The 22759-nt window shown below is 38.3% G+C and overlaps 3 protein-coding genes across 7 annotated transcripts in view; 2 read left to right on the top strand and 1 right to left on the bottom strand.

Moving 5' to 3' along the window:
* The window catches only part of LOC108654736 (uncharacterized), a 111975-nt gene that overhangs the window by 61216 nt on the left and 28000 nt on the right, over positions 1-22759 (bottom strand). The window lies entirely within an intron of this gene.
* Positions 587-15324, top strand: emp (epithelial membrane protein). 3 transcript variants are annotated; one of them, XM_018103957.3, is made up of 7 exons: positions 2601-2826; positions 9610-9721; positions 13021-13273; positions 13354-13527; positions 13595-14166; positions 14230-14351; positions 14421-15324. In XM_018103957.3, the coding sequence occupies exons 2-7, from the start codon at positions 9661-9663 to the stop codon at positions 14802-14804; spliced, it is 1566 nt and encodes a 521-aa protein (XP_017959446.1). In that variant the 5' UTR covers positions 2601-2826; positions 9610-9660; the 3' UTR covers positions 14805-15324. The 3 variants fall into 3 exon arrangements, with proteins under 3 accessions (XP_030240621.1, XP_017959446.1, XP_089118726.1); XM_089262600.1 differs by having other exon boundaries at positions 2769-2941; XM_030384761.2 differs by lacking the exons at positions 2601-2826; positions 9610-9721 and adding an exon at positions 587-782.
* On the top strand, positions 18488-20445 carry LOC108653461 (scavenger receptor class B member 1). Its single transcript, XM_018103958.3, has 4 exons — positions 18488-19149; positions 19206-19608; positions 19695-19945; positions 20005-20445. Exons 1-4 carry the CDS (start codon positions 18538-18540, stop codon positions 20269-20271), a joined length of 1533 nt encoding a protein of 510 aa, XP_017959447.1. The 5' UTR covers positions 18488-18537; the 3' UTR covers positions 20272-20445.

The raw sequence follows: 22759 nt of genomic DNA, 5'->3' as shown, positions 1-22759 counted from the left end.
TTGCTGGCAGGCTTCTTACTTACTTATTTGCCACCCATCGAATAACAAAATCATCCAAACAAATGATAGCCTCTTTGAACTTTGTCCACATCACTGGAATGATTAAGCTGACGACCGAGCACAGATGAATATATACTTCAATATAGTAGAAATGTTTTCGTGCGCTTAATAGCTTTTCAATAGGCAGCCTTCACAGATCTGTCGCTGCGAACATAACCTGCTTAAATATATATTTATTATACATACATACATGCATAACTGGTGGAAGGAAGTGAGTTCGAGTTGGCAAATAAAATGCAATTATGAAGCCTTAGCTCAGACAGCTTAAGTGTCGTTCAGAGTTAGCTAATGCTGTCTGAGTCGTATTGGGGCTTTTGGCTGTTATCAGAGCAGTGGGGTCCTACGTCAAAAGGCAGACACATTGGCATTATTCGGCTTTATCGCTAGCCAATGCATTCATTTCCTATATGTCTCACTCTTATCAATCCCAAGTCGAAGGCACTTTAATTTATTTTCTACTGCGAATGGTGCTATAATATATAGATAGTATATATAGTCGATACTAAATAATATACATATGTATAATTTTAAACAGATAGCCCGGGTTCAAGTGCCAAAAATAGTTTCAAAAGTTTACATAAAAAACAATTTCCAACTATTTGTTGTCTCTTTTTGATTGGATTTCGCATTCCCCACCTATTCAAATTGAATTTGAAATTCAAAATTCTGGTTACACACATTGGCATGATTCATAATGGGTCTTTTTTGCAATATTTGTCTCCGTAAGTAAGAAAAATGCGACAGTAATTGTATTTTAGTGGTTGGCGGACAGAAGGGCGGAGACCTTACGTAGGTCCAATTGATAGCACGCTAACTTATCTCATTACATCTGAACTGCTCTCAACAAATGTAAGCTTAAGTGCGATCTATTCGAAATGATTTGTTGTTGTGCCTATATCTCCTCTATATGTTTATTCAGTATTGCATATATGTATGTACTATCAAGCTGTTAGAATACCGATTCAGAAATCTTTATATCTGCGATTTTCTCTTTCTCTGTCTCTCCAGATTCACTCTCGCTTACTGCTACCAATCCTATCCTCACTCTCATTCAATCTCTGTCTCTCTATAATTTTGCTTTGTTATAAAACCCATAAAATTTTGAAGGTTTGCTTATTTCTTAGCAAATAGCATAAGTTTAAGGTTCGGCTCATGGTAAATGTATGTTAGATATGAATTCTGGCTTAAGCTTCTGTCAGCCTCGTTTATCCGTGCCATTTCAGGGCGTTTACGTTTGTCTATTCATACCTCATGTTTCATGTTTTGTGATTTAATATTTATGAGATCGTTAAAAAAAAAAAGAAACAACAAATATGCCAGTCCGTATGTCATTTTACATAAACAGAAAGGTCGCATGCAAGCCGGTTAGCCTTATTGGCATACAAAGTTGTAATTCGTTTAGAGTTTGTGGCTTGAATAGGCCTATTAACTGCAATGGCTTGTGCGTGTGCGTATGTATGTGTGTTTGCCTGTCTGTGTGGGGTGTCATCGATGTAGTTCAAGGTCAGCCAAATTAACCTTGTCGAAACTGTAGCAATGCTTAACTGACGTATTCCCCCCTAAAAGTTTTCAACGAAGTTACTGTATAAACAAGAAATTGCATTGGAAAAACACTTACAGACCCGATTCTGGCTAAGCACATGAGTTGAGGCGAATATTTCCCACTTAGGCAAACACTTCTAAGCCATAAGTGAAGTCTACTCACTTTACTATTTCCTATTCAATATATGTATATTTCCAGTCCAACTGCAATGCAAATGCAACAAGTTTTTCTCGGTTTTTTTTTTTCATTATTATTTTTGTTTTTCCAGCTGACTCTGTGTGTGTTATGCCCACAGCAAATTTACATTTGGTTTTTTCTTGTCATAGTTTTCTATGTTAAGTAAATACGAAGATAAACAATTCTGGCGTAGATATATGTATGTATGTATGTTGCAACTGGCCAGAATAACAAGAATTGCCACAATAAGCGGCCACATCTTAATGCAACTTTGCGCAATGGCGAGGGTTGTGTCAAGTTGGACACCAAACACCAGACAGCACAACAACAACAACGTCAACATCAACAGTAATAGCAACAACAACATTTTTGTTGTTATACATTCTTAAAATTGTTATGTTTCGCAAAGCGAGACGACAAATTGTTAGTCATTTACTCGTTTTTTGGGCATATAATGATTTGCGTGTATGTGGAAATCAAAGATATGTTTGTTGTCGTTGCACGTTTTGGCAGCGACAGCATAAAATGAAACGATACGAAACGAAAGACTTCAATGCAAGCAACAAACTTGTTTTTATCAGCCCGCACATAACACAAATAGCAAAAGCAGCGCGCCAGCAGCGCAGCACAGCGGCAGCAGCAGCAATAATCATGCATGACAACGCCATTCAATAGAGCTTTTTATCAATTGCATTTGCAAGGCGGCGCGAGCACTAAAAAGCTTTTACGCTGCACTCGGCGCTCTGAGCGCAAAGCTGAGTGAGCAGCGCAGCAGCTACTGAGCTGAGTGAGCGGCGAACAGTGAGCGCTGCGCACTGAAGCTTACTCTCGCCTTTGACGCCGACGATGTTGCGGCGTCGCGACGTCGCTGACCGTTTGCGTTTGTTACCTGTTTATCTGGTTTTTTGTCGCAATTCAAGCTAAGCTTGAGCTTTTGCGACTGTGCGCCCGCTGCCTAAACATCTTTCGTTGTGCGCGCATTTCAAGTCTTCAGTTATTCAGCGGCTTTGCTGGCGTTCAAGTCGTTTCTCTTTCGACGTTGCCGGGTGCGTTAAACAATAAAAAAAAAAATCATTTTAAGCCAAGAATCTTGACTGCATACCAATTACACTGTTAAAGCCGACTCGTGCACACTTTTAGACGGTGTGCATTAGTATATATGTGAGTGTATGTGTGAGTGTCCGTACGTGTGTTTGTCGTTGTGTTAATTTTACTATTTTGAAATGCCTGCGGTTGCCTGGCAAGCCAATATTGTGGCTGCTATTGCTGCGGTTGTGGCAGTTGTTGCTTTTGCTATTGCCTTTACTGTTGTTGTTGTTGTTAGCTCGTGTGTCTTTCACAAAATCGAAACAGGCAACAAGTGTACTTACACTTGTCCACTGCGCACAGTAGTCGCATTCCAGAGCTCTGCCGCAGTAAAAGTTGCAGACAGGCCACGATAATATGCCACATCGATACATATTTAATACAAATTCGATTACATACATATGTGTGTAGATATACAAATATATATATTAATATATATATCGCTTAAGTTATCATGTCGCAAGACCTTGCCAGTAGGCCCAGCCAAATGAAACCGAATGAACATGCTTATTGGCTTTAAGAGCGGCGCAGGCAAAGCGGAAAATCATTAAGATACATGTGTAGCTATGTAACATACACAAAAACGCACACACACACACAGGCACACTCTTGCATCTTGTGTGTGTGTGTACGTGCATAGTTTTTATGATTACTTATGTGGAAAAAGTGAAATTTCGCTGTTGACGCCACGAAGAAGCAGCCACTCAAAACGAAATAAAAGCTAAACATCAAAATCAAAGTGAAGCGCGCACAAATATATAAATAAATAAATGCAAGACGCTGACCACATAACCAACAACCATTTATCCAAATATCCGTTTTATCAAAAAGAGAGCGGGTGAGACAGACAGAGAGAGCGAGAGAAAGAGAGAGGGAGACCGCGTGTCTGCTATTTGCATTATTATCCGGCTAAGTAAAAGCCCTTTGGCACACGCAGCTTTACAAATACACATGCATATCTTCGTTGCGTGCGCAACAAGTGCCGCTAAAGCTATTTATATAGAAATATCCGTTTTATCCGACAGAGAGCGAAAGGCACGCTGTGGTGGGTGTTTGTGTGCCACTTAACTTTATCCGGCTAAGTAAACGCCCTTTGCGTTAATTTGCAGACACCGTTAAAATGATTCATTTTATAAAAATTGCGTGCTCTGCGACAATTGTCGCGCTTTGTCTGTAATAGTTGCTATCTCAGTATCACTCTCTCTCCCGCTCGCTCTTTCTTGAATAACACGTTGCGGCAATAACAGAAAACTGACCTACTACCAAGATGGAACGAACTGGCGTTGTCACTGAGACACGCCATTGTCTAGCTAAGCAACTACAAAAAGCAACAATTTTAAATCACTTTATTGTACACATATTATCAAATGCAACAAAAACAATAGTCGAGAGCCAAAAAATAAACTTTAAATATAACAAAATATTGTCAACAGCTACGTCGCTCACTTTTTGGCCCGGCCAAAGTCACCGACAGCAACAACAATAACAACAACCGACGGCTAAAGCAACTACATAAAATTGGGTCAGGGTAATTGTTTACACTAAGTAGCTACTGCTACTGCTACAGTTGCTGTTGTTGCTGTTGCTGTTGCTTTTGCTGTTTCTGTGTTTGTGCAACATTTTAAACGCAGTGAAATTATGCGGCATCTCGCAGCGGCTTTGGCTTGCAACTTGCTGCTGGCATTGAAAGCGCTCTTCGCGATTCTCAGCTCCCAGCCAGCAGCACTCTCAGTTGCCCACTCAGCACCTTCGTTTAGAAAGTAAGTTTCTATTGAAGTGGAGTGGAGTGGAATGGCATGGAGTTCTGCTAAATAGCAAAAAAAAAAACGCGATTTCACGTTAAACGCCCAACAGTTGTTAATTAGAAAAAAAAGCAGCAAGCTAATCACAAACAATTACACTTGGAGTATAAAAAAAAAACAGAAATAAATATTTTAAAATATTATTTTTAGCTGATATCATATGTTGTTGATAATTTAACTATAGGTATATAGCCGATTAATAATAGATTTTAGTTGAAATATTTCTTAATATAGAATATTGCCTAGCTTAAGGCGCAGCTCTAAGAGACTGCAAATAAAACTAGAATTGCATTAGATATTTAAATGAAGAATAAAGGGTCACAAACAAAAGCTAAGCGCTAAGAATTTCATTTGATTGCAAAGCTCTCTTGCCTTTGTCAAAGGAGAGAAGCCTGTTTATTGAGCTGGCAGACAAAAGCAAAATGCTATATATAAATTGTGCTACCTGATTTCTAATTCATATAATTAATCTTGTCACTTTCTGCTATTCATTAAAAGAATAATGATTGCCTTTATGTATATATATATAAATAGACAACAACTGGCTATTGCTAGCATTCATATCTTATTTACTTAGTTTGTCGCTACTCATACCACTATATAGATAATTGTATTACTTTAACTTTAAACTTATATAGCATGCCATCGTCTAGCTGCTAGCAATACTCACTTCTTATTTCTTCTTCACTTATTTCTTATTTTTCATAACTAAAGAATAAATAAACGAAAGCAAGTGTGGTGGACAGACAAAAGCTGATTGCTATACATCATTTCTTATTTATTTCTGATTAGAAAGATCATTCTGATTAGCAATACATTCTTTTGTTTATTAAAATAGTAAGCAATGCATACTACAAAGAAAATCTGAGTGTAAGTTACATACACTCCCTTGTGATTTTCTCCGATTTCCCATTTGTGATAAAGCAACAGCTGTTATTGCTGAACGTCAGCGCACGACAACTGCAACTTTAAGGCATTTCCATAAGTATATACATATATATGTATGTATATACATACATCTGTTTCCCAGTTGTCAGTAATATCAACTTGAGCTACATATATAATATCAGCTGTTTATGACTGTTTGGACAATATTATTTCGCTGGCAATTTCTAATCGAAACGGCTAAAAATAACACAAATCATACTTGATATACGATCGTTTCTCTCACTGTAATTGGCATTCATTGAACTTGCCAAACGTACAAAAAGCAACAACAAATCAGAAAGAAGAAAAAAAAGCACAAATTGTGGGCAGAGCCATTTTGGCATTCAGTGGCCAAAACAATTTGTTGCCTGATTTATGGCTCAATGGTCAATTGTTCATCGGCTGAATGTCGCCCGAAAAGCGCACAAAATAATAATAATTATATTAGTTAATTACTATTCAATACGCATGTCATGCGACAAAACCCATCTGAACGTGGTCCAAGTATTTGGCTCTCTGGCGTCAATAACTGTTTGGCGCAATTTATTCGTACCTGAGCCGATCATTTTCGATTGTTGTTGCTGCTGCTGATGTTGTTGTTGTTGTTGCTATTATAACTAATAGCGGTACGACCTTCAGCGCACACTAAGCGCCGTTCAATATACAAGCCAACATCATCTTTGTATGTGTAAGCGTGTGTGTGTTCGGGGCAAAGTACAAACTGTGGACAAGCTCTGCAAACAGATTTTAATGATTTGCCAAATACCCAGTATTAGATATGGTTGGCGTTTTAAAGTTATCAGATCTACTAAATTTGACTAAAAGAGAGTCCTTCTAAGAGAATAGAAAGAGAGAATATCCTTTGCCGCACTTGATCGTACAGCCTTTACCTTTGGTGTAGCGCTCTTAGAACCAACTCTCAGACTTTAATCGATTTTCTGTATTAGACTGCAAGAATACCCTGTAGTAGACTGAATAAAAGAGAATATTTATATTTATTCTTCTTATTTATCTTGGAATAGTAGACAGTGTGATGCCCTATGGACTTCTTCACTTAACCCTGTACCAAACTACTTAACTCGCACTCTCAGTTCCATAGCCAAAGAAGATCTTAACTTGTATGCTACAAAATCCACTCAGTTATCTTAGCCATCTATCAAGTACGGGGTATATCAGATCCAAATACAAAAAGAGTGCAGTCAAGGCAAAAAACAGTATTAACTTGTGGCTTAGTTGGTCGAGCATTTCCGTGACATGGTCAAGTGCTGTTTAACTGCAAATAAACACAGACACAATCTGGCCGACACGCAGATATGCGTTTTTCTCTCTTCAACTTCTTCTGCTTCTTGCTGCAAAGCGCAACTGAAACGTGCCCATAAGCCAAATGCCAATTGACGTTGCTGTTGACCATAAGCTGGCCATAGAAAGAGATACTGTTGCAAAAAAAAAATAATAATACAGATATAGTCAGGTATCTGAGATGCGTTGCCAGCCTATATAGACGCCACCTTGACGCTGGCTTATAAGAACCTCAACTGCATTCCGCTCAGTGAAAAGATCTGTATTGTTAACAACTAGATAAGACGACAACGAAAATTGACGCACTGACAATTAAAAAAGTTTTCGTTGTCGTTGTCGTTGTTTGGATTGTCTATTGTTTCGTGCGGCGCTTGCAAATGGCTTGGTTAATAAATGTATTCATCAGAGTCAGATTTGTTTTTAAATATTTTATGATGCCTGCCTGTGCCTGCAATTGTCAATAATCAAGCGGTTTGGAAGCAAACAGGCAACGCTTTATAGAAATTATGGCCAGCAACAACAACAACAACGACCGCAACAACTACAATAGGGGCAACCGCAATATTGAGGCCCTGGCCTCGGTCAAGGTGTTTGCCAAAATTAAAAATACAATTTTTGTATTTTCATACACACTCTCTTAATAATATGCGTATATGCCAAGACAAGCCTGGCTATTAAGATGCTCAGCGTATTGGCAACAGCATTTCAATACCCTGTTCTCGGCACACACAAAGAGAGTATGCTGTTTCTGTGTAGCTGAGTTGTCTATAAGAGGAAAGCACAAGAGTCGATCGACCTTCTGCTTGGTAGGGAGAATTCCCTACAGAATCGCTCTTCTGCAGTGAGCGTAAAAGGAACCTTGAAAAGGTCTCAAGAGCTGTTCGATCCACGTTGAGTGCAATGTCGGCAGCTATAAAGGGCGCGCCTGAACAAGTGCCTGGTCAGTCTCATCCCTGACCTGGTGCAAGGCGGACACAGTGAGGGCGCTACGTTTTACTTTTTTTTTTATTATTTTATTATTTTGTATACTATGTACATATATTTACTTGTATTTGTATATTTATAAGAGATGATTTATCATGTTATTATTTTAAAATTGTAAACAATTAAATTTGGCATTCATTTTTATTACCTTATAATATATATATGTATGTATTTATTTATTTATTTTTAAAAATATATATACATATATATTTATATTTATTTTATATATTTTTATTTAATTTAAAATATATTATTAATCAATTAAATAGATATATAAAAATAATAGTTTTTTTTTATTTATATTTTATTCATTACTTTAGTTTTACTTTTTTTTTAATTTATATTTTACTTTAGTTTTTTTATTTATTTTTTATTCTTTACTTTACTTTGCGATACTTTTTTTTGAATAAGTAAAGGGCATATGATTTTTTTAGTTAATATTTTATAGTATTGTTTATACTCGTATTATAATGATAACGATAATAATAATAGCAGCAAACATGATGGTGATATTATAATCATTAAGAATGTAATGATAATTTTTTAATGATAATGATGTTGATAATGATAATTATGCTAAAACTTACTAATGAACATTAGTATTTTTTATTAACGATGAGTTCATCATTAACTTTATAATAATAATCATAATAAATATATTTCCGTATATATGTCTAGTTTAGTATATATCTCTAATTGTTTTCTAATAGTCTTCACCATCATAAACTGCCATAAACTGAAGAACTATAAAAATAGTAAACTATAGACGTATATACATACTAGCGTTACTTCCCCAATACTGTTTAATGTGAATAGTAGACTGTTAAACATACTCCGAAGTCCATGAAAGGTTTTATACTAGGTATTGCATAGTTGAGCATTTGCAGAGCTCTACCTAGTTTTTTTTTCTGTAAATATGCGTTTATGCGTCTATACGCATGGCTATTAAGACGTTCAGCGTTTTGGCAAAAAACGATTTCTTTGTCTTTTGTTTAATTGCCTGACTGCTTCTGCTGGAGTTGAGGCTTACTTGGGCGGGCTCTATTCATGGACCCAATCATGTCGATGCCTATTGTCAACAACAAAAGCGAAAACAAAGTCGAACAGCCCATTAAAAAAGATTTACGAAATCTTTAAACTAGCTCTAGAGAACTCTAGAAAACAATTGCTGACTTGACAACGTTCTGAAAAACAAAAGCCAAAACTAAAAGATTGTATAACACACGAAATGCCAAAGAGAGTATTCAAAAACGTTGTCTGATAAATTAACCAATGGAAAAATATAGAAATAAAATTGTAAAGAAAAAATCAGAAAACAGAAAATAAAACATAAACAATACAACACAACGGACAAGGCCAGTTTGCCCTGAAACGTGTCTGAGTTTGAGGTTCAGAGCTCGGCCCTCTCCGAACGAGTTAAACTTGACTGCTACACTTTAGACTTGAGCGTGGCTAATATATACACGGATCGTATGTAGAGAACCCAAGACATCTAAACAATAATAACAATAATTATCATCATCTCGCTCATCATGATCGTCATAATGATCATTTTATTTTATTATTTTTTATTATCAACAAAGTTCTGAAACTTTGCCCGGCAATCAACTTATGCATTCCTAGCTCGGCTTTCATTAACTAGCCAAGTTAACGATTCTCGGCCTTAATTTAAAACCAGATTTGCATCTTTATCGTAGTTTATTATAATTATTTCTGTTCTGCTATTTATAGTTCTGCACCAGAAGGCGTTTCACACTCTAACATCCGCACAACGATCACAATATGAACGGACCCAAACACAAACTTTGTACCAAACTCTCCAGCACATATCTGCGCAAATGGTGTAAGTAGAGCATTCACAGGTCGGATATGATTTCTAGATGTAAGAGTGAAGAGCGTTCTAAATGCAAATTGCAAGGTTTACGTGTATTTGTTGCCTGGGAAAATTAATCAGCCGCAGCTAACATAATAAGGTCAATGTTGCCAGATTGCTAAAAAAGCGCTTAGCATACATTTTAAACTAGGGATAAATTAGATGCAGGTGTATGTGATTCTTGGTTCAATCTGCATTTTAGAATACTTCTCTGTCAAGTCATATTTATTGGCTAGAAAATTCCATTAGTTTTTGTTGGCTATACCACATTTACTTTAGTACAAGTTTTTCTTCTTTTTTTACAAACTGTTCTTAGTTTATTAGCATTTAAATTCCATTAGTGCTAATCTAATATAATGTTAATGGCTTTCAACTTTATGGAATCTTTTTGAGATATTTCAGTGGTTCTTTCAAGTGAATAGTTTCAAAGTTTAGGGCTTTACCTGAGTGGCTAAACACATTACTCAACCAAATTATAAGTTATATAAAAGTGTTGGCTATTTCCGTCTTTAATTTAAATCAATTACAATTATACAGTCCGAGCAGCTCGTCACAGTTTTCTGACAAGGCTGACAAAGCGAATGAATTAGACGCAGTTAATTAAGAGAGCAGTGATTAAAAGATTTGTAACAGCTAAATAGGCTCTTGATTGAAAGTAAACTTGATGGTAAATTAAATACGTAAGCAGCCAATTAGGCGGAAATAGATGTACAGCAGTCTATAATAAGCTAATAAAATGGTCCAAGTGTTGCTGTATAATTGAAATTTTCAATTTGGCTGAAAATTACGTTCTAAGTATGGAAACTGCACGCGTACTAAGGCTAAATGTAATTAATTTGGGAATTTTTGGAAGGTATGGAATATCAACAGTGTTGCCAGATAGTTGAAATTTTGTCCATAATATTTAAAATTTGTGCAGAATCCAAAAGAAAAAATCTCTTAAGCTTTTATGGATTAAGATTACTGATTTCTTAAGAATGTTGGCAGATAGTATTAGATTTTAGAGCTCCATAACTCAAATGTAACTAAGAGTGGGTGTAACCACCATAAGCACTACAAAAGAAAGCTTTATAAATTTCCAGAAAATGCACCTTAAATATTTCCAAGTAGCTTGAGCCTCAATAAACCTTTGCTGCATAAAGGTTTTCAGTTACATTCGAGCAAGAGCTGGTATTGTATTACTGAATAGGTGTATTATTTCCGTATTGCATTGAAATCGAACTCAATCATTACCAACTGAATAGCTTGCTGGGCGACAGACACATGCCTTTAATGTTTTCTTGACTGTTTCGCTATGACTGGTTTTACAGGTATTTCAATTTTGAATTCTAATTGATGGGGCAGATACCAGATTTTATATATATATGTATATGTATATATATATGAAGATGTCTATGCGGCGCTTTCTTGACATTGTCAAGGTCTTTTACACACATAGCGCATAGACAGTTATTCAGACATTCAGTCAGCCAAGTCAATGTTTACCTGGCATCAACAAACCTCACACATTCTTGATGAATCAGCCGAAATAATTTGATTTTTGCGTTCTAAAGTTATGTAAATAAATAAATATATACACACATACATACATACATATATATACATATGTATATGCATTCGATTTGTTTACACACAATAATACTTGAGTAGAGTTTCAATGGCGAGGATAATAAATAATTGCGCTTCGCATTGCAAGCTGACGTGAGGGCAAACAAGTGGAGCTTACGACTCAATGGCTGGCTATCATAACTGGTATAATACGCGGTTAGTTAGTTGGGCATTAATAAATGCATTGATAAGTCGACTTTCTGGAAAAACTAGCCGACGTTCATTGGAGTCCATTAATTTATACAATTATTCAATCGGATGATTAATAGCTAATTGCAGCTACGTTTCGTTCGTATAACTTGCATTAATTAACTGGCGAACGAACAATGCTATAAGGTCGCCAGATCAACTAGCCACAAAGCAAACGAAATGTGCTAAAAATAACGGAACGAATGGATTTTCGACTCAGAGATGAGTCTATGAACTTTGGTTGAATTTACAATCTATCGATTATCGATCTATTATATAAATATGGGCATCAAGTTTTAGCTAATCAATGTGAATTAACGCTAGACTCTGATATTTATTAATGAAATAGATTAGGTATTGGAGAAACCCATTGAAGGTGTTGATCAATGTAAGACATATGCACACTTCACACTAAATTCGAGATATTTCCGAAAAGAGCCAATTATATCACTTCGTCTGGAGAGCGGCGCGACACTGATTCACCTTGCTGATCCTAGCTTGACTTGACTTGCATATGTAATTTTGGATCGAGCCAAAGGGGCGAAGGTCAACAGCTAAATTTTACCTTTCCAGTTGAATAACTATGAAAGAGTCTGCAAAGCGGAATGACTGAAACGTCTAGAAAAGCTAGCCAAGGCAACCTAATGCAACAAAACAAAATGAGATTAATAATTCGAACTCGGTTTTATGCTAAATACGGCTTATCAGAAAACTATAGCTGAGAGAGTTGGCACCCAAAAGACAGATCAAAGTATAGAGCATCATGCGAGAAAAGAATATTTTTCTTCTTACTATTATTATCATATTTTAGATACATATAAATGTCTTTAATTATATACATTTCATATTCATTGTATAGGAAACTTCTAAAAATTCCCCCATGATATTCCGGTTTTAGAATAAATTTAAATATATATATCGTTCATTAAGTAAAAGTTGAGATCCCAGTTTTAAAAGTAGTAAAAGTTTTAGAGTCTTTGATTTAAGTTTTAGAGTCACTGAATTATCAGCTAAATATATGTATGTAGTTCAATAATTTGGATTTGTTAAACTAATTTGTTGAAATTGCTTACTGTAAGCATTCGCACCTCAAAAAAAAAGAACACAAATGCATTAGTTCTCATTAGGATAAACATTTATGGCAATATAAATGATCTATTCTACTGTTATCCATATAATATTTATGAATATATAAAAGTATGCACATATTACTTCTATGATTCATCTGGTGTGTGCAACGCATCTGTAAGATTTGAACTCGTATCATTTAACACAAATCAGGCGGCGACGCCTTTATTAGCTCTTTGGGTTCAGCTTGGGAGGTGAAAAATGATGTACGTGCACTGAGTGCATAAAGCGAGCTGAGATGAATCATTGCTCAGAGCATATGGCATAGGGGATCAGTCAAACGAATCGTTCGTTATTAAATGAAATTTCGTTTTCTCTCTCTCTACTCTATTTCTATCTCTCAGGGATTACAATTGTAATCGCCGTCCTTTTACTAATTGGCGGAGTTTTGGTTGCCTGTGAATTTTCGGTGCTAATCAATGCGATAGTTGATCGCATGATTGCGCTGCGACCCGGCTCCAAGACCTTTGGCTGGTGGGCCAAGCCTCCCGTTGAGCCGCGCATCAGCTTGTATGTGTACAACGTGACTAATGCGGATGATTTCCTAAGCAACGGCTCCAAGGCCATTGTCGATGAAGTGGGACCCTATGTTTACACGTAAGTTCAAGATCTCCCACTCTCTCTCTCTCTGTCTCTCCCACTTGAAATGTTAATGATTTGATTTTGCAATTTTGCAGCGAGACATGGGAAAAGGTGAACATTGTGGAGAATGACAATGGCACGCTGAGCTACAATCTGCGCAAGATCTACAAGTTCCGTGAAGATCTGTCGGCTGGTCCCGAAGACGACGTGGTCATTGTGCCCAACATACCCATGTTGAGTGCCACCTCACAGAGCAAGCATGCCGCCAGGTAAGAGAGCAACTCGAATACTCCATTTCCATGTCACTTCTAAGTGGATTGCTTTGATCTCTTTTAGATTCCTGCGCTTGGCCATGGCCAGCATCATGGATATATTGAAGATCAAGCCGTTCGTGCAAGTCTCTGTGGGTCAGCTGCTCTGGGGCTATGAGGATCCTCTGCTCAAGCTGGCCAAGGATGTCGTGCCCAAGGAGCAAAAGCTGCCCTACGAGGAGTTCGGTCTGCTCTATGGCAAGAACGGCACCTCATCGGATCGCATCACTGTCTACACCGGCACCGAGAACATCAAGCAATACGGCATCATTGACAAGTTCAATGGAAAAACACATTTGCCGCACTGGACCACGGACAATTGCAATCGTCTGGATGGCACCGATGGCTCCATCTTTCCGCCGCACATTAGCAAGGAACGTGTGCTCGAGGTATACGACAAGGACCTCTGTCGTCTGCTGCCATTGGTCTTTGAGCGTGAGGTGGACACGCCCAACGATGTGCCCGCCTATCGTTTCACACCGCCCGAATGGGTATTCGCCGATGTGGAAAGCCATCCGGATAACATGTGCTATTGTCCAGCGGGCAAGCCCTCCTGCTCGCCCAATGGCCTCTTCAATGTGTCGCTGTGTCAATACGGTAAGCCAACTAGCCAAGTCCACTAGATCTCCACATTTCTATAGCCGATCTTCTCTTCTGCAGACTCGCCCATTATGTTGAGCTTCCCGCATTTCTACTTGGCCGACGAGAGTCTGCGCACTCAGGTCGAAGGCATTTCGCCGCCCATGAAGGAGAAGCATCAGTTCTACTTCGATGTGCAGCCCGTAAGTATATGGAATTTGCGCTCCACTAGCTGATCCTTAATACGACTATTTCTTCCTCTTCTTCTCCAGACAACGGGCACCACTCTGCGTGTGAGCGCTCGCATCCAGATCAACTTGGCCGTCAGCCAGGTGTTCGACATCAAGCAGGTGGCCAACTTCCCGGACATTATCTTCCCCATTTTATGGTTTGAGGAGGGCATCGAATCGCTGCCCAACGAGGTCACGGACATGATGCGCTTCGCCGAGAATGTTCCGCCCAAAATTCGCGTCGTTCTCATCGTGGGCCTGTGCACCCTGGGCCTGGTGCTGCTGCTGCTCTCCACCTTCTGCCTGATTCGCAATTCGCACAGGCAGAGCACACTGCACTTGGAGGGCTCCAATTATCTGGCCACCGCCCAAGTGGACATGAACAAGAAGCAGAACAAGGAGAATCCGCCCAATGGCAGATATTGAAGAGGCCTCACCGCGCGCTGATCTTCTTCAATATATTGTTTTGTAAGGGGCCTTAGTCGGCGCATTAGTCTTAAAATGGAATTTTCTTTTAGCTAGGGAACTCACAGGCAAAATCTCTCCGAGTGCGTTTAGTCTAGAACAAATGGAGCTGGGAAGACTTATGTGTATGTACTTATACTGTATATTGTATGTATGATAGGTCCTCGTTGTAAGTACTTATGTAATCGTTATAAAAACTTTCAAGTGTATTAACTATATATATATATACGTATATATGGTCTGTCAAGCAACGGTCGTGATCATTTTAAGTCTCAAAAACAAACCCAAATTCTATGTCATAAAAAAAAACAAAAACAAAATTATGCATGACCAAATGAAAGTCACAAATATAAAATCAATTAACGAAACAAGATTCACAAAATCTATATATCAATATCTATACATATATATGTATATCTATAGATATTCATTAATGTTCTCTCAAGTTTCGTTCCTCATATAAATGTGCTTGATTAGACAATTAACAAACAAAATTTGAATGGACTGGCAAAAATTCCGATGCGTTACAAACGAACTACAACAAAAATATAATATATGATATATCTACAAATAATATAATATAATATAATATAAAATAATATAATATAATATATATATATATATATATATATCTGTGTCACATATGTTGTATGTGTATATGTGTGTGTATCGTATCTATATCTGTATAATGTATATGACTCTAATGTGTACAATAAATTACGCTATTATTTTAATTAGGCACTTAAAAAAACAAATACATACATTGTGAATATTTCTTGCCTTTTGAGGAAGGGTTTGATGGGCTTGGAATTGAATTCGGATTCGATTTGGTTTAGGCTTTGCCATAAATCAATTCGTTATTGTTTTCTGAAGATGATATGTGACTACTTTATAATAGCTATTCTATTTAGATGTACAGCCAGCATCGAAATGCTTATTAATGTCTGTTTAAATAGAGGTTCTCAATTGCTTCCATTAGGGTTAAGAAACTTTGTCAAGGTGTCAGCTTTTTAGTAGATGAATCAATGATGTGTATAGCTATATATATACCTATGTATATATATACCTACGTATGCCTATAGATATGCATATGAGAGTCATAGATATATATGTCATATATTATTTTGCAAATTTCGCTCTTAAATTAAATTTGACAATTTAGTGCAGATTATTCTACAATTCCATATCATCTAGAGCAGTTCTTATAGTTCGACTTAAAAATAGATTATAATTAGGTACAGCTGCACCTTAGCATGGGCTTTCCAGCTAACTTATCAGAGCACAAATTAAATTTTATTAATTTGAAATTCATGCTGAGCAAACGCTATAAAACGAATCAAGCTGAAATTTGTTTTGTGAATTAAATCGAAAGTGAATAATGAACACAAAGCTAACGTGCTCAGTGAGGAAGTTCAAATTTCCATCGAATAGAGCTGTTTCTTGATTAGATTTCACTTGAATTATACAGAAAACGTAACGCTACAAAGCAAATCCCTATGGCATATGTAGCTATAAGATCTTAAAAGATTTTATTTTTAATATTAAAAATTTTTATATTAATAAAAAAAATGAAAATTATATAAAAAATATATAATATATAAAAATAAAAAATTTTAAAAGTATAAATTATAAATTTAATGAAATTTTGAATATTAAAAATTTATATATTTAAAAGAATAAAAATTATATATAAAATATTTGCAAAATTATATAGTTAAAATATTTTAAAAACTTTAATAAAATTTTATATATTTTTTTTTTAATTTAAATTTGCAAGTTTAACATTTTTCATAAATTGTATAAATATATTTTGTTTTTAAAAAGTCAATTAAATTCACTCATACAGCACAATGTCTCTATTTTCCGTTTCTAGGGTATATTCTAATTATCAGCTTTACTTGTTTGTTGTGTGTGCTACAATCCAAATTTAATTGGTAATAAATTGGAAGATTTATGTCAGGTTAACATATTTTGTCACTTGTGAGGTGCAAGACTCTGAAGTAACTGAGGTGTCGTCTGTCAGCTCATTAGTTGAGATGTGTTTCACACGGCATACCGGATCTCCATTGGCGCATCAAATCAGACAGACGAGGCATCTGAAATGGATGCGAATGCAAAAGCGAGCGCGCAGTGTCATCGCAATTAGAGTTCACTGCGATAGGCCAGACATGATGCCCGAGGGCAAGTGCAATCCACTGACCGCGAGAGCTGATAAAATTGGTCTGGCGATTGGTCTGTCTGTCACTGATAAGACAGCATCTCGGCTCTCACTCGCTCGCTCGCTCACTCACTCATTCAGAGGTTTGCTCGCGCAGCTGATGCCGCCTCTGATTTGAAGCATCTGCTGATCACATCAGCAGATCTCGGCTATCAGCCATTGGCAATGGCAAACACAAATCTTGAATGCTAAAAATATTCGAATGCATATTCGAGCGCCCCCCCGGCCAGGTGCACTGACTGAATGGGTCAGCCATGGCTGACCGGCCGCAGCTGACTGCAGATGCCAATTGGGAGCAGTTCCATAAAACATTAATCTGAACGAACATAAATTTAAATTACGATTTGCGTAAATTCGATGTTTCTTCGGGTCACAAGTTGAGGGCTTATCTCTTGCAATTGCGACAACAGCCGCCAGCAGAGCGTGTTTGGCCTTTGCCAGCTGATAGCCTCTCTGCTATGATGATACCCTGTAGCCGGCTGAACTCAAATGGATGGTTTAATGGATGGAAATTAGACTAGTTTAGCATAAATTTATAGAAACTAGAAGCAATTAGAAAGTGATTTCGTTATGTATGTAGTTGAAGCTAAATGAAATTCAATTTGATAGCAAATCTGTTAATGAATCCCTAGGATGTTTGTTGTAGCAGTATTATATATATAATGTTATCAGTTATGCTTCTATATATAGTTACTCTTATTCAAGGATATACAAACTTATATACCTTATACCTGTATGCCTTATATTCTAATATACCTTATACTCATAATACATCTGTATAGAATAAGAGCATATCTTAAAATATTATTTAGGATGCAATTGAAGTCCTTAGGGCTTTATTTTATACTTACGCTATCCTCTTAGGCGTGAATTTTTATTCTTGTTAAGTTTTCTCAATTTCTCGATCATTTAGGCAACTTATTTTCACTTCCCAATCTAAATATTCTGCTCAAACTTCAATAACATCAATTCAACATTATTAGTTAAAGATCTCAAATCTTTGATTACCATATAAGCCAGGTCTAAAGCGTTAAACCTGTCTATACAACGCCTATTTGTACTTCATATTCTCAAATAGAGCCATCTGCTTATAAGTTCTCCCTTAGATTCATTCCCCACGCTTAGCTCTAATAAAATTCTACTCACATAGGGTGTCTCTGTAGTCCAGCTAATCTCTCACATTTCCTTCACTTTTACTTGATTTGCTTTTATTTGTAATCACATTTTTAGTTTAGTTTCGTTTCGTTTCGTTTTCAAACAGGCCTAAGATGAGGAAGGGACGTCGCGATAAGACCGATTCTGTAAAAAAATACAAATTTGTATTTAAAATTCAATGGAGACTCGAAATAGCGTTTAGTTGCTGAAATCAAACGAATCGCGTGATTTGAAGAACGCAGACGCACAGCAATCGAATCGGACAGCCCATCCAGCTCCCAGTCTCCCGTTTTGAGTGGAGGCAGTGCATCATCGTCAGCCATGGGCCACACTTGCTTCTGGCTGAAAATTGTGGCAATTGCATTGTTCGGCCTGCTGAATATCTATTTGTTTGTGATCTCGTGCGGCATCAACTATCAGTATGCCGCGGCCCAGGAGCAGGTGCGTTTCCGGGACGAGATGCCCACCATGGACAGTTGGGTGAATTCGCCGTTTGGCAAGCTGAAGAGCTACCTGTTCAATGTGACCAATGGACCGGAGTTTCTGAGTGGACGCGATGCCAGGATCAAGCTGCAACAGATCGGCCCGATTGTCTATAAGATTGTGGGCTACAACAACATCCTCAATCGCACCGAGAACAGTGTGACCTATCGCAAGCATCGCTATCGCCACATTCAGTTCGTGCCCGAGGAGAGCGTCTCGCCGGACATCCTCAACAAGACGATTGTGCAGTTCAATAGCTTCCTGCTGGGCGCCGCTGCCAAGTACTGCCAGATACCCTTCACCTCGATGGGCTTCAATGCGCTGACCCTGGGCGAGCAGGTGTTCATGACCGGCAGCGTCTACTATTTCCTGTGGGAGTTCACTCGACCCACGCTGGAGCTTTTTGGCAAAATGTTGCCGCTGGCCACCAACTGTGGCACGCTCTACAATGTGAGTAGTCAGACAGTGTATTCCCCAGTTCCTAGCTCACACCTATCCCTTGGCAGGCTCTCAAGGAGAAGGAGGAGATCTACACGGTGAACATTGGCACTGAGGTGGGCATGGAGAACTTCTTTCGCATACAAAGTCTCAATGGCGAGCTGCGCATCCAGGAGCGTGTGAAGGACAATCCCCGAAATCTGGGCGACAACTGTCCCATCTATGTGGCGGACAGCCTGGACAACTCGCTCTATCCGCTCTTCCTGGAACGGAACTCATCGCTTAGCATCCTGGCGACCGAATCCTGCCGCGTGCTGCCCCTGCGCTATCAGCGAGATCAGGAGCACGATGGCCTGAACTCGTTCCGCTTTACGCTACTCCAGGCCAACGAGACGGCGCCCAAGTGCATGGATAGCACCTACGGCGTGAAGCTGCCGCGCGGCATGTTCGACGTGTCCAAGTGTGTGATAAGTAAGTGATGAATGGATGAACCAGCTAGAGGCACTCGCAGAGACTCATCTCTCAATCTCTCATTCATCTCTCTATATCCCGCATAGATGATGCTCCTTCGGCCTTCTCCATGCCACATTTCTATGGCTCCAGCTACGATTGGCGCCAGCACTTCGAGGGCCTCAGCCCCAATGCCGAGCAGCACGAGCCCTTCATACTGCTGGAGCCCAACACGGGCATACCCATCAATGAGAAGTATCGCTTTCAGTCCAACACCCCGCTGCCGGACTTTAGCAGCTACAGCCGCAAGCTGACCAAGCTGAGCAACATGATTGTGCCCGGCTTCTGGTATGAGTTCGTAAGTGTGCTGCTAGCTATTGGTGTCCCTCGTTTAACTGTACTCTTTACTCTACCCAGGACATGGATCACTTACCCACTCATGTGCTCTACATAATGCGCTTCAATGTCAACTGGCTGCCGCATCTGCAGCCCTACCTGATGGCCTTGCAGCTGCTCTGCGCGCTGTGGTGCGTGCTCAGCTTGGCCAGGCGCTGCAGCAGGAGTCGCAGCTACGGCGAGCTCTACCGCAAGCTGTGCGGCGCACCCGTTGTGCAGCTGGAGACGATACTGAATCCTAGGCCGCAGCATGAGCCCAAGCTGACCACTGAGCTGTCTCTCAAATAGTCGCACTTGCGCATATTTGTATCTTATAGATACGCCACACTTGCCAGAGCTTTAGTTTGTGTTTAGTTGTATGTATTTAGGTTTAAGCAACGCGCATTACACCTCCGCATGGCCTGCGCTTATCAGCAGCGCCAATTCACAGAATCACAATAACAATGATAATGCTAATGATAATGCTGACATGCGTAATTGCACAACATGAATTCGCCCCTCATTTCACCTTTTGTGTCAAATCGCGCCAGATTGACATGGCCAGAGGGAAGCGATGCCCCCAAAGGCCCTGGGGTTTGTTATGACTTGGCTTTGAGCTCGCCGCAGTTTGTTTGATTCCTAGGCTCAGTCATGATCACAGTGAAGTCATAGACAGACGCACACCTGCACCTGGCACCATGCTTGGCAATGAAAACCTGCGCACGTATCACACTTAAGATCTGTCCCCAGATTTATTTACCTTTATTGAAGCTTCGTCGGTTGATGTTGTTACTGCTGCTGCTGCTGCTGCTGCTGCTACTTTGCTGCGTCAGGTTTTTTGTTTATCTCTGTTTTGTGTCTCTCTTTCTGTCTTCTGCTTTACTGTTTGTTTTCTGTTTTGGCTTACCTTCCTGAACCTGAACTTTTGCACATGCTGCCGCCACTGGCTGGGCTTTCAAGGCAAGCAGCCCTTGCTTGCCCGTTGCCCGTTGCCCCTACCACGCCTACTTTTGATTGGGACGCTGTCATCGTGATCGCCATGAGTTCGACTGTTTACCTTTCCTCTGGCCTGGGTACTTTCCATTTGCATAAGCTAAAACCGATCATGACAGCTGTAACACCCATGTGGCAATTGGTCAACGATTCACACACAGCTCTGCCTGTGCGTGTGTGTGTGTGTGTGCGTGTTTGTAATGCAAGTGTTGAGAAACGTGAGCAGAATATTGTCAAAACAATATTTCTTTATATGCATTATGTTTTCTGAAAGAATGTGAGGCGTCGATTTCTGATCAGAAAAATGTTTCCAATTGGAGAGATGCGAATTTCGTTCTGCTTTGTATGGAAATTATTGCTCATAATCATAAGTAGAATCTTAAAGATCTTGAAAGATTATATATGGAAATATTGTGAAAATGAAATGAATGTGAATGAATGTACATACAATTATATAGAACTGGAAAGATCAGTAAGTCTTGGTATAGTCGACTTATTTCTATTATATATATACAGATATACATACGTAAGCGATACGTATATATGAAAGCTAAAATATCTAAAAAGATCAGAGCAGCCAAGATCACATGTTCACTTTGACTAATTGGTATACCGTAAAGTACTTTAGAGAGAGCTTTTTAGCAAACCAGAAGCGTTTTGTCAACTCCGACTAAGATTTGTTTTTAGGAAAGTTCTATAAGAGATATTAAAAGATTTTAATTGAGAAAATGATTTAGATATAAAAATATAATGTAAGGTAATCTTTTTTTCTCTGAGAATATAGTTGGAAGGAATATTTTTCTTCCGCTATATGAATTTGTAGACTTCTGGCCAAAAGAAGAAATATAAACTACTTATTGCTTTATATATGTAAATGTTTACATGCCATCTAAAAACTTTTAGAGATCAGTTTATTTTTTAATTACAACATTTAATTACAACATGTTCCTAGAAGTATCAGATTTCCGTATATATTATGCTCTATGTACATACATACATACATACATATGTATATATTGTAGCCTAAGGGCACTTAACTGCTGGCAGTTAAATGTGTCCCAACATTTGTCGACCGCCCTAGAGATGATTTTGTAAGTCGCCAGATACGACAAACAAAATGAAATGAAAGATTGTTAAATTTAATGATAATGTGATAAATCAGCTGAACTTTGCATAATTGCACACTAATTAACATAAAAGTTATATCACAGTGATTTATTGGCTTTTATTAGAGACAGCGGGCTAAAAAGCCAGCCAGCCACGAGCCTTAAGTAAATAAGTAGAATTGACCCATTGAACTGTACGTAAGCAGGCAAGACAAACGAGATACTCGTGCGAGAAGCTCGAGTCATTCCCATTAAACAAAAAAAATATATATACAGGAATAATAATAATAATAAAACCTAGCTCTAGAATTATAAATATATGTACATGGATTTAATGGCTCATTATTGTAGACCCCAAGTTGACAGAAATTAAAAATGAAATAAAAATTATTTATAAAAATATAACAACAACAACAACAACAACACAACAATAATTATCAGCTCTGATTTGACTGTGGAAAAGTCTACCATGCAACAGATTGAACAGAAACTGAGCGCAAGACATCGCCTCGTTTATGGCGGTAAATCCCAGTTCGATTTGCCGCAAAAATAAAAACAAAGATACAAAATCGAGACCAGTTGAGCTTTCGAAATCTGGCTGGGCCTAGATAGAGAGAGAGAGAGACACAAACAAAAACACACACACACATACATACTTCGATTAAATGCTGCAGATAATGTAAATGAAATGGGGGAAA

This window comes from Drosophila navojoa, chromosome 5, assembly GCF_054131105.1.
Source record: "Drosophila navojoa isolate 15081-1374.11 chromosome 5, UAZ_NAV_1.0, whole genome shotgun sequence".
NCBI lineage: Eukaryota > Metazoa > Arthropoda > Insecta > Diptera > Drosophilidae > Drosophila > Drosophila navojoa.
This window is presented reverse-complemented; position numbering and strand designations above follow the sequence as displayed.